The following is a 14,590-nucleotide window of genomic DNA, read 5'->3' as shown; positions in this document are numbered from 1 at the left end:
TCGCATGCATGTAACACTAGTCTCCTACACGTAAATTTGTTTTCAATCCAGTGCGCAGTCAGACTTATTAAGGACAGCGGATGGTGGTCTGAGCTCCAGATGTACATGGTGAAGCTAACAGTGTTAGCTTTTGCCACATAAGCCGCTACACACCTTAGAACCTCACCATGCATCTGCAGTATAGTTTTATCTTCAAAGTAGTGATGGCTCGGCATAATGTAGTAAGGTTCGAGGTGCTCAATTAAGTGTTTAAAGGTGACATTACTAAGGACTGACAGGGGCTGGTCATCAAGCACAATAAATTCAGCGGAGCGGACACTGGAATGGCCTGCCTTGTATATGAGTGCAAATATCGGATATTTTTGGACATAGACAGAAAAAATCTGATACTGTTTTATCGGATCGGGACACCTCTAATAAATATAAGTAGTTAAGTATACAAGAAAATGAAATAAACATTAAAAATTAATAAGTGTAGGGAAGTGAATAAGTAAATAAAATAAGTATCAATAAAATAACACAAAAGACAGAAAGCACCATGAAACACTGAAATGATGGTCAGCAGGATTGAGCGAGTACACCACTATATGTATCTGTTCAACAATCTAAATTATCTGTATCTCTATTTGGATGGCGTGTGGCCCTAACCGGAAGTGGCCGTGGTTTGATCATAAATAATTGGGGCTTACATTGGTAGTCTTTTTTTTTTTCAATTTCACACTTAAAATAAATGTTAAATAAAGTGGGAAATTGCTATATTTTTTTATTTGAAAACTATTGCCAAAACCATGGAGCCACAACATTAACAATAAGATTTGGTATTGGAAAAAAGAAATTGTCATTGTGGAAAAATCTGCGTTGACATTGAAACAAGTACTGTATTTTATTTTTTAATACAACCTTTTACAATGTCAATACTTGTTTTACAATGCCAATACTTGTTTCATTGTAACGATGATCGGCCGCTTGTAACTTTTTGCAACCTCAGTTCCAAAGGAATTCCACTCCTGTGTCCTGGACATGCCACCGTGGGGGGTGGGGAGGACAAGAACATCACCCACAAACAGCCACACATGTTCTGACTGACACACGCACACGCACACACACGCAAGTCAGAACAGTAAAAGCCTTCTTAGAAACTTGACTTTCTTATTTTGCAACAGAACAATGAATTATAAGATGTTATGTTTGCCATTTTTGACATGTTGACTCCATGAAATGTCATGAAAATGTTCCATTGCAGTGGCAGATTCTCCACTAAACTTTCATGTGTATGCACGTTTTAACAGTGTAAGCTAGGTAACATTTCATTTGAGGTATTCAATTGTACGTGTTGCATTGATTGAATTCTGACCTTAGAATCTCAACAAACATGGGATCCAGATTCAATCTGATTAGTCTCTACCAAAACCCTCTCCAAGCTGGTAATTTTCCACTTTGGTCTTACCGGACCCCTGGTGTGGAGGCCGCCGCCCTCCCAATTTAAAAGCACGCTCCCTGCTTGCTGCTCTCTCTCTTGGCTCCTTTTTGGCTCCCGCTCTTTCCGCGGCTCTCTTGGCTCTGCTCTCTTGGGCCCCTGGCCCTTCTGTTCCTGCTGCCAGACAAATAGCTAGCCCAGCTTGCTTAACCTCCAGCACACGGCAACGCACAGAAGCCATCGCGTGTTGCGACAGGCGCGGCGAAAAAACTCAAAACCTGTTTTTACTGTGTGTGTGTGTTTCATCAATTTATAGTGACCTCTAAGCTGAACAAAGAACTCACAAAATTGTAGTAAGGGCACAACCTTCATTTTTTTAATGACTGATTCAACGAGGTTCTCATCTGTTATCCTGATAAAATTATCAAAAAGAGATGTGGTGCTCCGCAGGCAAGCTCAACTTAATTTAAACATTAAGTTTGAGTCTCCTTCAATTAATGAGCCAATTGATTATTAATTTAATAATTAACAATTATTGATTTAATAATTAATTGGACCGATTTCCCTTACTATATATATATATATATATATATATATATATATATATATATACATATATATATCCATCTTGTTGACCGCTTATTCCTCACAAGGGGGGTGCTGGCGCCTATCTCAGCTGGCTCTGGGCAGTAGGCGGGGGCCACTCTGGACTGGTTGCCAGCCAATCGCAGGGCACACAGAGACCAACAACCAACCCACACTCACAAGCACACCTAGGGACAATTCAGAGCGCCCAATCAACCTGCCATGCATGTCTTTGGAATGTGGGAGGAGACCTGAGTACCCGGAGAAGACCCACGCGGGCACGGGGAGAACATGCAAACTCCACCCAGGAAGGCCGGAGCCTGGACTCGGACTGGAGTCCTCAGAACTGGGAGGCGGATGTGCTAACCACTCGACCACCGTGCCGCCCTATATATATATATATATATATATATGTGTGTGTGTGTGTGTGTACATGCACTATTTTTTTCTCTCCATAATACAATGCCAAGGTATTGGATCGGGACTCGGAATAGGCCGATCTTCAAAATGAGGTGACTCGGATTCAAACTTGGGTTAAAAAAAATGTGATCGCGACATCCTGAGTACTTTTTCCCCATGTCAGTCTTCTTTTTTTTCCCATTTCAGGTGAAACTAGAGCTGAGAGACCAGATAAGACTTTTCAGAGAACTGACAGGTCACCTGCCTCATCATATGGATGGACATCAGCATGTTCATATACTGCAAGGTAAGTCAAATATAGCCATTGTTCACATCTGTCTCTTTATCCCTTTTTGCAGTTCAAATTAAGTTGCCTCTGTCACTAAAGGTTTAGGAGAGGATTAATCCAACATATTGTTTTATATCTGTAACCATGGCTGGACTGGGACTCATTTTCAGCCCTGGAGTTTCATGGCTCAGACCGGCCCACTTTAGTTTACGTCTATGTTTTAATGAAGTTACATAATTTTATATGTATTAATGTATCAATCTAGAATATCTTAACATTCCAACCAACATCAATAGTTATGTTGTATATGATCAGAAATTAAAATGACTGACGAGATTACAATCAGGATAAATGAACAATTATTTTTTTGGTTGGTTGGTTCATTGAACATAAACACAAACATCACAAGTACAAAATACAAGTTGAGGTTTAAAAAAAGGAGAAAAGAAAAAAAATGTCAATAGTATCATAATTTACATGTTCAAAAAGGAGTAGGAAGAAGTACAAAAACAAACCAAGTCCTACTTCCGAATACTTCTATCATGATAATATACAAACAAGTTGTTCTTACTAACGTAAAAATTAAACAATAGAAAATAAACAAAACATCTTAATTTCACAGATATAATGGTATGAGTTTTAAGTGCTTACCCATTACATTTACACAAAAAAAGAGAGCCAAAGTAAAGCCCTACATATACAATACAATAAATGTGTTGAACATATGTGGGCACACATGCACAGTACATACACATATAAACATACATGCCCACACAGTTATTTCCAGTTATACCTGATTTACATATTTTTCTATCATTATCTTTTTTAAATCTCTTTTTAAATTACATTATTTGAGCTGTTTTAAATTCGACAAGGTCATGGAATTTGAGAGTATTTAATTTATTGAATAACAAATTTGTTGGTTCTATATAATGTTAATTATTCGTATGACTCTTTTTTTTGTAATTTAAAGACAGATTGTATGTTGGTTTTGTATGTATTTCCCCCATATTTCGACACAATAAATCAGGTATGGCAGTAAAAATGTACAACATAATATATAACAATGATTTCTTATTCAGAGTGCGTTGTACAGTAACCAGGAGGTCGCAGGTTCAAATCACACCGCCGACTGTGCATTGGAAATGTATCCGTGGCAATTATGCTAAGGGGTATAAATGTACACCAACTGACTATCATGTCAGGAAATGCGTTATAGTAAAATTATTAAACGCATGTGTCCCCAATCAGCGTTGCCTTTCAGAATCAGATGGCACTTTGCAAGACAAATAGGCCAATTTGCTCTGATTTGCAACAAGTCAGGTTAGCTCACCTGGTAAGTAACTTGATCGCAGGTGCATTTTAGAAACACGCAAGTCCCGGTTCGAATCTCGGTGGGGAAATGTTGTTTTTTGTCACCCTCAACTATCATTTCATACATGAATATTGTTCAATTGTTTTACATAAAAGATATATATATATATATATATATATATATATATATATATATATATATATATATATATATATATATATATATATATATATACTAGGGGTGTGAATTGCCTAGTACCTGACGATTCGATTCGTATCACGATTCACAGGTCACGATTCGATTCGATACCGATTAATCCCGATACGAATTTATAAGTCGATTGTTGCGATTTTTTTTCATTCAAATTTAGAAAATACTAATCAGTAAGCTTGTAGAGTGTAAGATTTATATGAAAATGTATTATTTATTTATCGGAAATTTCAGTCTTATAGAGTTTGTAATCTGTTTCATGTTTGAACAGCATTAAAATAAAATATTAAGGCTTAATGTTCCGTTCATATAACATTCTTCCATGCTCAAGGTGTGAATCCTAACCCGAAGTCAGACGTTTTGTTGAATATTTTTCCATTAAAAATGGAAGTTTAAAAATCAATTCACACACACACACAAAAAAAAAAAAGGCAATGATGATAAGACGTTGAATCGGTAAGACTACCGAATGAACAATTCTGAGCTCTTAAAAAAAAAAAAAAAAATCGATTTTTTTTTATTGAATCGATTCGAGAATCGCGCGATGGAGTATCGCGATATATCGCCGAATCGTTTTTTTTTTTACACCCCTAATATATACTAATCCCTAGGTGCATCCATCAATTCAGTAAGTAAAATGTGGTTTCAGATAGCAAGCCCTCCGTGAATCACCTGATTACTACAAAATCGAAGCAAAGCTTCACATCCTTTCTCCGTAGTTGAGCGGATAGCGCACTGAAGCATGAACCGTGAGGTCACGGGTACGATCCCAGTCAGGCGTTAATGTTAAAACTAAAATCTCTTGACAACAGCCATTTGATCTTGTCAAAATTGTAAAATGTGGCCTGTTGTAAATGCGAGTGATGTTACACTCAAAGCAGACGCTCAAGAAGAGTATCAGTGCTCGTGACAGAAGTATCATAATCGCTTGTCTCTTTTTTTTAATTTGCAACACAACATAACGGAACGCTTGAAGCAGAGGCTCGGCAAGTGTCCAGCGATACGTTGTTCCGATGCCGTGCTTCATTCGGTGAGAAAACATGTTGTAGAGATAATTGGGTCGTCTTTTTGACGAATTAATAATCTGGACGTTACAGAGGTCAATTGTATTTACCTCGATAACCTCTAGGGGCACCACGTTGGCTTTGCTTTGGTTAACAGGAGCAAACAACGACCAAAATCCTTTATTCATCAGCCATTCATAATCTAAAGTCACTGCACTCAATCTTCAGTGGTTCGTTGTACTAACAAAAGAATAATAATCCACTCGGAAACACAGATGACTTAGGCGGAATAGAGTTAATAAAACATGCATTTATTCACGATTGTTACACTACAGAATCAAAACACTGCCTATATCTAACTATTCTACCGTCAGAAGAAAAGAAATAAAATAAAGCTAATCAAAATAGGGAAAGAATGTGAACGAATAAGGAAACAGGAAAAGAGACATTTAACTTGCCAGATCTGTGATATGTTTCAAATGTAAGTTGCACACAGTGATATGTCGAATTGGGGATCAAACGTGCACTTACGAGTTGGGTGCTGCGTCGAACGAGCAGAAACGGGAGGTCTTTTGAAAAAGGGGGAAAAAATAGTCAATGTTCGTTCAAAAAGGCAAGAAAAAAAAAGCTATTCCACAGGTGAGGAAGGGAGCCGCTCGGGGGGGCTGACGTTGTTGCGCGGCTCGTCCCCTAATTGGTCGGCGAGATCTTTCTCTGGCGTGGTTGGTTCCGCTGGACCGCCCTAGACTCCAGGTGTTGGAGCACGGTCCGCCCTCGGTCCACCGGAGAAGGCCAGCCGTTGGAGGTGAGCTTGCACCGCGGCGGGGTGGTGTCTCAGCTGTCCGATTTCAGTTGTTGGAGCTCGGTCCGCTGCGTGCCTGCAGGCCAGCCGTTGGAGGTGAGCTTGCACCGTGGCGGGGCGCCACCGAATAGCAGGTGAGATTGGCTTGGGTGCACAGCTTTGAATCTGGCGGTACGATGCAAGTGTACCACGGGGCCGCGGAACTCGTTGGTAGCGGGCGGTCACCGATGGTGAAGAAAAAAAAAAAAAAGGAAGTAAAAGAGTCTCTTTGGGGGTCAGCGTTGAAGTTGAGCACACCTGCTCCGAGTGTCTGCTCTCGTGGCAACTTGTCGCTGCCAGGAAAAAGGGGCCACGTGTTTGGAACAAAGAGTCAGTGGGAGCAGGTGTGGAAGTGATGGGGACGCAGTAAGCTTGCAGGAAGAGTGAGCAAGCGGTAAGAGGGGCAAAAGAGAGCGAACGAGGGGGGATCCCCTCGTTGTTTTAAAGTTTCTGGGCGGGGCCAATCGTGGGTGATGGGCACAACCCTTCTATTCGTTCAACACAGACTTTAAAAAGCAAATTATTAAAAGGATTAATAATTTGGCATTAAATTTGGTCAGGCTGGCAAGCCAGTTTTCCCACAAAACAACGTTTAGCACACATCACGATTGACGCATCATAACTAATTTTGTGAGGTAATTCCTATTTGCCTAATCTGACTAAACTAAGAGATATTAATTACCTTTCATTCCTTATGGAATACAAATGCGATAGGACGTTCATACACACAAAGACATAGCAAGAATCATTCGTAGTTCAGTTATCTATCAAGAATTATGAATGGTATAAACGCGTAAAATGGAGTTACTTGTAAGAACTGTCACTAAGGATAGTCCCAAGTTCCACCACTTGGCGGCGCTGTTGCTCCATCTAGATGTTCCAGGGGTGACTCTGGTCACTGACCCCTGGAGAGCGGTGCCTAGCATCTTCTTGTAGCTGATAAAGAACGTCATAAACATTCCTGTGACCAGTTGGCTGTGTCTCTGAAGTCATAACAGAGCTCTCCGACCCCGGGAGCTCGGGCTTAAACAAAGTCTTTTTGCAGACGCAAAAATTCCTATGTGACCTGTTCAGCGGCTTCAAAAGAGCTTTGTTTGTGGTTGAGTGACCACCTGCAGACCTAACCAAGATTAGATCCTTCCTGAGCTGTGGAATTTTGTAGACCTGCAGAGTTCTCTTTGGAAGAAGGAAAAAAAAAAAAAAAAAAAAAAAGAATAGAGGGTGGACTGGGCCATAATTGTTACAACGTGATCACTGATTTTCAGTAAAAAAAAAAATAAAATAATAATAATAAATAACAGAATTTGTCAGTAGCACCTAATTATCGAGCGCGAGTGGCCAGAATATTACGTGACTGACACTGATGTACAGGACTGTTTGTGAAGTCCATTATTTTTTGTAATGCAATTAAATAAGTAAAAATGCCATACATTCTGGATTTATTACAAATTAATTGAAATATAGGTCGCTTGCACATCGTAATGCATCATGGGAGTTTTTCCTTCGGGCGCCATATTGGGTGTCCGCCGGTTCACAAGGTACACTCGCGAGTTACACGGTAGAGCTTATCAACCTGATGTAATTTTCGCAGTATTTTCACGATTTACCGGAAGATCAAAAACGATACAGGCAGAAGGTGTCTCTGTGTGGCGGGATTGATCCTAATTACGTCCTGACCAAGGGTGATTTTTTTTTTGACGGAGAAAGCTTGCTGGCCAAATGTGACATCTCTGGACATCTTTCCCTACCTCGTGTTGACAACATGCTCCATAACACGCCAACAAATCCCTGGAGGCTTACAATTATTTTGTAAGCGGGTGGATACAGAGTGTAAACTTTAACATCGCATCAGAAGAAACGGTTGCTGTTGCACGTAAGTAAACCACATGGTGTTGGTAATTCTGCACACAAAAATGTTGATTTGTTCTCAGGCTTCCTGTTATCATTGTGTTTACATGCACAGCTGGCTTTACCTGATGTGGTTTTTCTAATAATTTTATAACAGGCAAATATGGCAGAGCGTATAAGAATAAAAAGTAACTGCACAGCCTCCCCGTGGCTTAATTAAATTTAATGCTACCCTTTCACTAGTTACATGTTACTTAATCAACTTATTCTAAATGGTTAAGGTTAACCACTCTCAGAGGACGTATTTTTAGTTTCAGTTTCCAGTACAATAAAACGTGTTCATGGTAACTACTGAGCATACTGACAGCTTTTCTTATGATCTCACGGTTAAGGAGGCTGTCACAACACCCAATTTCTGTCTGGTGCCAGATGGCAACAATTCCCATCACTTGTCACGACAACACCAATAGTATTACCAGGTATGTATGGCTTTACTTTTTGTAGTTTCTTATTTAATTCTATGTTTCATATTTTCATTACAATGTTTGTAATATTTTCAGATTCAGGCACAGATGAGTTTAACTGGACGGACTTCTGCGACTTTGTGGTGTGGACAAAGTGTGATTGAGCGAGTCCACCCAGATCGCTCGTTTTGGCCAGTTGGAAAAGCCAGAGTTTTTTTTTCCCAAAATCCCCTCCTTACCTGAATTGCTCGGGAGAGCATTTACTAGATCAGCAGTGGACTTCCAGTGTTCCTGCTCAGCCGCTGTCACCTACCACTTGCTCATGTACTTCAAAGATGCGGAATAAAGTAGTTTTTTGTGCTGCAGCAGATTGTAAAATCAAATGATATCACTTGAAGTGTGCCAATCTAGACTGCCAAAAGGACAGTGGTTTTGTGACAAGTGTGAAACAAGGATTATTGGGAAAACTGTAACACAGTACTGGTACTTGTCTTTCATTAAACAAATTTAAAAGAGAGCAACTTTTTCCTCTGTACATAGCATAATGAAAGTCATTGCGTACCCCATCAACATTACATCATACCGTCATCTCAGGATGGTAGGCACCTGTGCTAAAATAAACTACATTAATTAACAGTTCAATTTTTAACCCTGAAATTACTACATCTAATCATTATTCACTTCATTTTTTGTGCTTTTAGAAATAATAGATTTATGCCATTACTTTAAGAGGGACCATATTGCACATTGAGTCAAATCCTGTCATTTGTATTATGTATAGCTTTGTAAACAAACCCAACAATATAATTTGTATAAACGCTGCCTTTATTAGCGCCAAACAAACAGTCGCATGTTGTCCTCCTCCAATGCTTTGATGCTCGCCTTCGTTTCCATCATGTCATTGGCAATCAAGTCGGTGTGGCATGAGATCCCTAAAGAAAAAAATAAAGAAAAAATCACAAAAAAATACGGTACCAGTAATAGGTTTAATATAGTAAAGTAGTATAGTTTTTTTGTCAGTGTAAAAGAAATGTACACATTTTGTTGCATTTTTTAATGTATGAACATTGCTACAGGCAAATACTTATTTCTATAAACACTTCCAAATGTCTCTAAAATATAAGGTGCGTGTACACAAACAAACAAACACATACATTCACTCATGCATACAATATATCATGTAATGAATTCTGAGTGGCATACCAGAGTCAATGATGTCAGCAGTACTTGAGGGTACAGGTTACTGGAGCCATCTGGCTGCATAACTGCAACAAACTCTCTGCCACTTCGAGTCGTCTTTTCTTTGCTTGTCTCTCCTGTGCACGTTCATATCTTGGCACCGACTGGGCTGAGACATAGATGTTGTAACTTGGGACCCAACTTTAATGTTGGAGCACAGTCGGGATGATTGGACAGAAAAAACGGGCGCAGGGTGACCTGTTAAAATAAACAAATATATAAACAAATAAAATATGGAAAGACTGGTTATTTTACCGCAGTAGGGTGGCCGTGAATAAGTTCTTTAGCATGATGTGTAGGCTACCGGGGGTCTGTCTTCTTGCATCACCCCCGGGGGTCTGTTTTCTTGCATCAGCCCCTTCTGTCTCTTTTTTTTCCCCAAGTTTACATTTTGCCACCAAAAAACATGTTATCGGCATTAAAAGCCCAAGACTAATCAATCCAATTTCAGCAGTAAACACTTTGCACTGGCACTACTTGGGTGAAAATGTTCGATGTTAGCTTTCGGCTAACGTCCGCTAGCCAGCTTGTACTACCGAACTTGCTTGCTCATGAATCCAAAACATAAGCAACTTGCCCATATATGGGCGGTCGAAACGTTATTAATCCTCATGCATTAAATAAAGGTAAACAAGCTTACCGCTCACAAAGTGATCGCTGCACACACGAGCCCAAAGTAACGACTTCCCTCCGGAGTCCGCACTCCTGTCTCCAGGCCCTGGTTCCTAATTATTTTCGGAATTCGGAAAAAAGACCGACCATTTTCCCCCTTGGCTTTGTTCGAACAGCCAACGATGCAGCAACAATGTACCATTTTAAACGCAGAAAACAAACGTGATAGATACGTGTTAGACCGAATCGCTACGTAAATGGAGGCCACCCAGCATGGCGACTACGAGAAATCCGAGGCGGAAGTGACGACATGTGCAAGCGACCTATTGCAAGCCATTTATTATTTTAATATTGCTGATTATGGCTTACAGCTTAAGAAAACTCAATTATCCTATCTCAAAATATTAGAATATTTCCTCAGACGAAAAAAAAAAAGTTTTGAATCACAGAAATATCACTAGATATGACAAAATGAATTTCTGAAGACGTTTTCTTTCTCTCGTTGGCTGATAAATTCGCCTTCTGTTAGTCCGATGATTCATCCATCTATTGTCTTTGCCGCTTACTACTCACAAGGATCGCGGGGGTGCTGGAGCCTATCCAGCCTCGGGCAGTAGGTGGGGTGCACCCTGATTGAATGGTTGCCAGCCAATTGCAGTAGTCTGATGATGATCATGAATAATGTTATGAATGGAACGCTGCTGAAGTGACCTGACTTTAAGGTGCCATCTGATTAGACAAGGAGTTGTGTTTTGTGCCAAGTAGACTGACATGGCATTCTTTTTTGTGCTGATCTTAGCTGACGTTTGTTGATAATCCCTTTTTTTTCAACACCGTCACCCAAAGATGTGAATGAGTATAGGCATTGCTTATAAATAGATGAATTAAAAAAAAAAAGTTACTCTCCTAGTAATGTATGGTCGGTGTCTAGTGCTGATTACCAAATGAGAATGGGTGATGGGTTTGTATTTGTTATTTAACTACTTAATAATTACTAATAAGACTAATACTGTTTCTACTACTACTACTACTACTACAACTACTAGTAATTAATAGTTAATTACTGTGTAATTTTCACAGAATTTATATTTCTATTTCCTTCATTAGGGAAACACGTCCGCCTCCCAGTTCTGAGGACTCCGGTTTGAGTCCAGGCTCCGGCCTTCCTGGGTGGAGTTTGCATGTTCTCCCCGTGCCCGCGTGGGTCTTCTCCGGGTGCTCCGGTCTCCTCCCACATTCCAAAGACATGCATGGCCGGTTAATTGGGTTCTCCGAATTGTCCCTAGGTGTGCGTGTGAGTGTGGATGGTTGTTCGTCTCTGTGTGCCCTGCGATTGGCTGGCAACCAGTCCAGGGTGTCCCCCGCCTACTGCCCAGAGACAGCTGAGATAGGCGCCAGCACCCCCTGCGACCCTTGTGAGGAATAAGCGGTCAAGAAAATGGATGGATGGATGGATTTCCTTCATTAGCATTCAGCTATTGACATTCAGCTTAGCATTCAGCTATGAGCATTCAGCTTTCAGCTTTCCCACGCAATTTCCTCAGAAATTGCACTTAGTCTAGTTTTCCTTGCAAATTTGTTTATTTCCCACTTCTTCACAAGTGAATATCTGGCCATAAAAGCATTAACCTTCCTCTTGTGTTCGGGTCGGCGCCAACCCGTTTTAGATTTTTAATGCACATAAGTACTGTCATGAATATGTGTGATGTCTGATGTTTTGTTTTAATTGAACTGATGTAATCAGCATGTAACCAGCAATTATGTGACGTCAGGAATCTTTAATCTCTTTCAACTGGTAAGGAGCCAATCAGTTTTACCTTAGCCAATCAGTTTGATGATTTATCCACAAATGTTGTGTCTAGGGAACCAGCGGGGCCCTCACCTCCACTGCGTGAACCGAGTCTTCCGCATCCGTCTCGCAATGGGGGTTAGCCTGGGTCGTGCAGAGAATTTATTCAACACTGTTCGTTAGTATTTGACCAACAACCCTTTACCTATTCTCAAGATAAGACTGAAGTCACGTTTCTGATGAGTTTACATACGGGTAAAGCAGCAACTTGGCTACGGCGGTAAGTAGTGATGGGCATTGCAGTTCTTTTAGGTGAACTGAATCACGAGAATCAGTTCATTTAAAAGAACCATTCAAAAGATTCGTTCACCGAATCGTTCACACAACACCCCCCCGGACGTCGTGACAAAAAAAAAGAAAAAGTTTTTTAAATGACATACTTTTTAAATTCAACTGTAGTAATAATGATAATAATAATAATAATAGTAATAATAATAATAATTACAGTCGACATCACCCACAGTACACAGAGAGGATAATAAATCTGTTAGATATCCCCAACAACGTCATCTCGCCGCTGCTGCAGCGCGAGGCATGTGCTGGTGAAAGAGAGAGACTGTCACTCGCTCTATTTAGTTTTTATGCGCTTGCCCCCAGCCCAGTACGTGGACGGACACCACATTAGCCGTTAGCTTGGAGAAACACATGATAACGAAAGCTTGTCCCCGCCAGCACGGAATTAGTGGCGTTTCCGTGAGTAGTTAGTTCCTTGGCAAATCGTGAATCACTCATGGCAAGACTACAATCACTCACCTACTGAACTGGTATGGCAGTACGTTCACTCAATGAATCGTACGCGAACGGGAAATGGAGGTAGCACGTTCACTCACTGACTCGTACACTTACTAATCCGTTCGTGAACCGCAAATGGCAACAAGTTCACCCACTGACTCGTTCACTCACTGATCCGTTCATGTCTCGCGAACGGGAAGCTTCCCCAGTGACTCGTTCCTGAAAACCAATAGTGAGGCTGCATGTGTAGTAAAATCCTGCCCACGTCTGACGCTAGCTTCTGATTAGTCGTTCGCGAAGACTGACGGCATGAGCGTGGCTGTTCTCAAATGAACTGAGAGAAGAACGAATCACTTCAAGAAGTGATCCGTTCACTCACGTTCACTGAAAAGATTCATTCTAAAGAACGAATCGGTCGTGACCGACACAACACTAGCGGTAAGCAATGCCAAACCAGTAGTGTGCACTTCGCTGCCGGTTTTCCTTGCTGAATTCAAACGCGTCTTTGATCATCCTGTCAAAGGCAAGGAGGCTGGAAGTAGACTGATGGATTATACCAAGGAAACCAATCTGTGGCAGACTATGCCATTGAATTCCACATACTGGCTGCAGAAAGTGGTTTTGAGGACACTGCTTTGTGTAGTATTTTCCGCCGGGGCCTGGACCCGCGAGTAAAGGACGAGCTAGCTGTCAGGGATGAAATAACTGATTTAGAGGGACTCATCGCTCTTGCCATATGATTGGACAACCGCTTGAGGGAGTTTTGGAGAGAACGTCGCATGGAGCTTCCTCGGTACCCCTCGCGTACCACCGAGACCGTCCCAACGGATCATGGAGGTGGCCCCGGGGTTGCGACATCAGTCATCGAGCCAGGAAGGAGAGACCAAGCTTCTGGAGAGGAGCCCATGCAGATCGGCGGAGGACGCCCCAGTCAGGCTGATCGACGGAGACGCTTCCAGACTGGGGCTTGCCTCTACTGTGGTCAACTCGGTAACCAAGTATCGTCATGCCCGATCCCACCTCCGCATTGAGCTGGTCCTGTTTCGGTTCGGAGAGGACAGCGACCGATGGAGAACCAGTCAGCCTGCCCCAGCACCTATCACCAATGTGAGTACTATGAGGACGAGACAGAACATTTTGATCAGGTGACGGACACAAATGCAAAAAGACTTGGACTGGCTGGGGAAGTGTGGGGTTTTGGGCAGGTCATTAAGAGAAATATTCTAATCGATTCCGGGGCCGATGACTGTTTTATTGATTCAGGGGTTCTAGGAGTCCTTACCTGTCCTGCTCTCCGACTTTGAAAACCTAGATGGGTGTTCGATCTCGACGGACGCCTTCTGGCTGAATTAACCCGCATTGCACCTCCCCTTAATCTACAGCTTTCCGGCAACCATAATGAGACGATTCGCTTCTTGATCATGCCATCCAGTCTGCTCCTGTCGTTTTAGGCCTTCCATGGTTAAAGATGCATAATCCTGACTTTAACTGCATTAACTCTAACCCCCTAACCCTAACCCATCTCAGCCATAGAGAATTGAAGTGTTTTCTGTCATTCCTACTACATGAAGTCCACTGAGGACGTTCGTCAACCATTACAGAAACCTAGTCTCAAGGTCATTGAGTTGAATAACGTTCCTTTCGAGTATCATGACTTGAAGAAGGTATTCAGCAAGGACCGAGCCCGATCCTTGCCTCCACATCATTCATGTCTGTGCGATACACCTTATTCCAAATGCCCAATTACCAAATTTCAAACTGTACCAGGTGTCCCAACCCGAACAGG

General features: G+C 41.4%; 1 protein-coding gene and 2 long non-coding RNA genes across 8 annotated transcripts in view; 2 read left to right on the top strand and 1 right to left on the bottom strand.

Annotated features, from left to right (window-relative positions):
• Positions 1-14,590, top strand: part of ydjc (YdjC chitooligosaccharide deacetylase homolog) — a 324,913-nt gene that overhangs the window by 91,804 nt on the left and 218,519 nt on the right. For all 6 annotated transcript variants that reach the window (XR_013283724.1, XR_013283722.1, XR_013283723.1 and 3 more), the window contains exon 4: positions 2,609-2,708. Coding sequence is in view for 3 of the 6 variants with exons in the window: in XM_077522777.1 (XP_077378903.1) it covers positions 2,609-2,708 (100 nt within the window). In the remaining 3 variants the exon portion in view is untranslated. The remainder of the gene's footprint in view (positions 1-2,608; positions 2,709-14,590) is intronic.
• LOC144019615 (uncharacterized) lies at positions 4,452-8,887 on the top strand. The gene is made up of 2 exons (XR_013283726.1): positions 4,452-8,387; positions 8,469-8,887. It is a non-coding gene; the product is annotated as an uncharacterized LOC144019615 (long non-coding RNA).
• LOC144019614 (uncharacterized) lies at positions 9,180-9,962 on the bottom strand. Its single transcript, XR_013283725.1, has 2 exons — positions 9,576-9,962; positions 9,180-9,304 (listed from the first exon to the last, which is right to left on the bottom strand). It is a non-coding gene; the product is annotated as an uncharacterized LOC144019614 (long non-coding RNA).

This window comes from Festucalex cinctus, chromosome 5 (genome assembly GCF_051991245.1).
Source record: "Festucalex cinctus isolate MCC-2025b chromosome 5, RoL_Fcin_1.0, whole genome shotgun sequence".
In the NCBI taxonomy this organism is placed as follows: domain Eukaryota; kingdom Metazoa; phylum Chordata; class Actinopteri; order Syngnathiformes; family Syngnathidae; genus Festucalex; species Festucalex cinctus.
The sequence above is the reverse complement of the archived record's forward strand: the minus strand, read 5'-3'. Positions and strand labels throughout refer to the sequence as shown.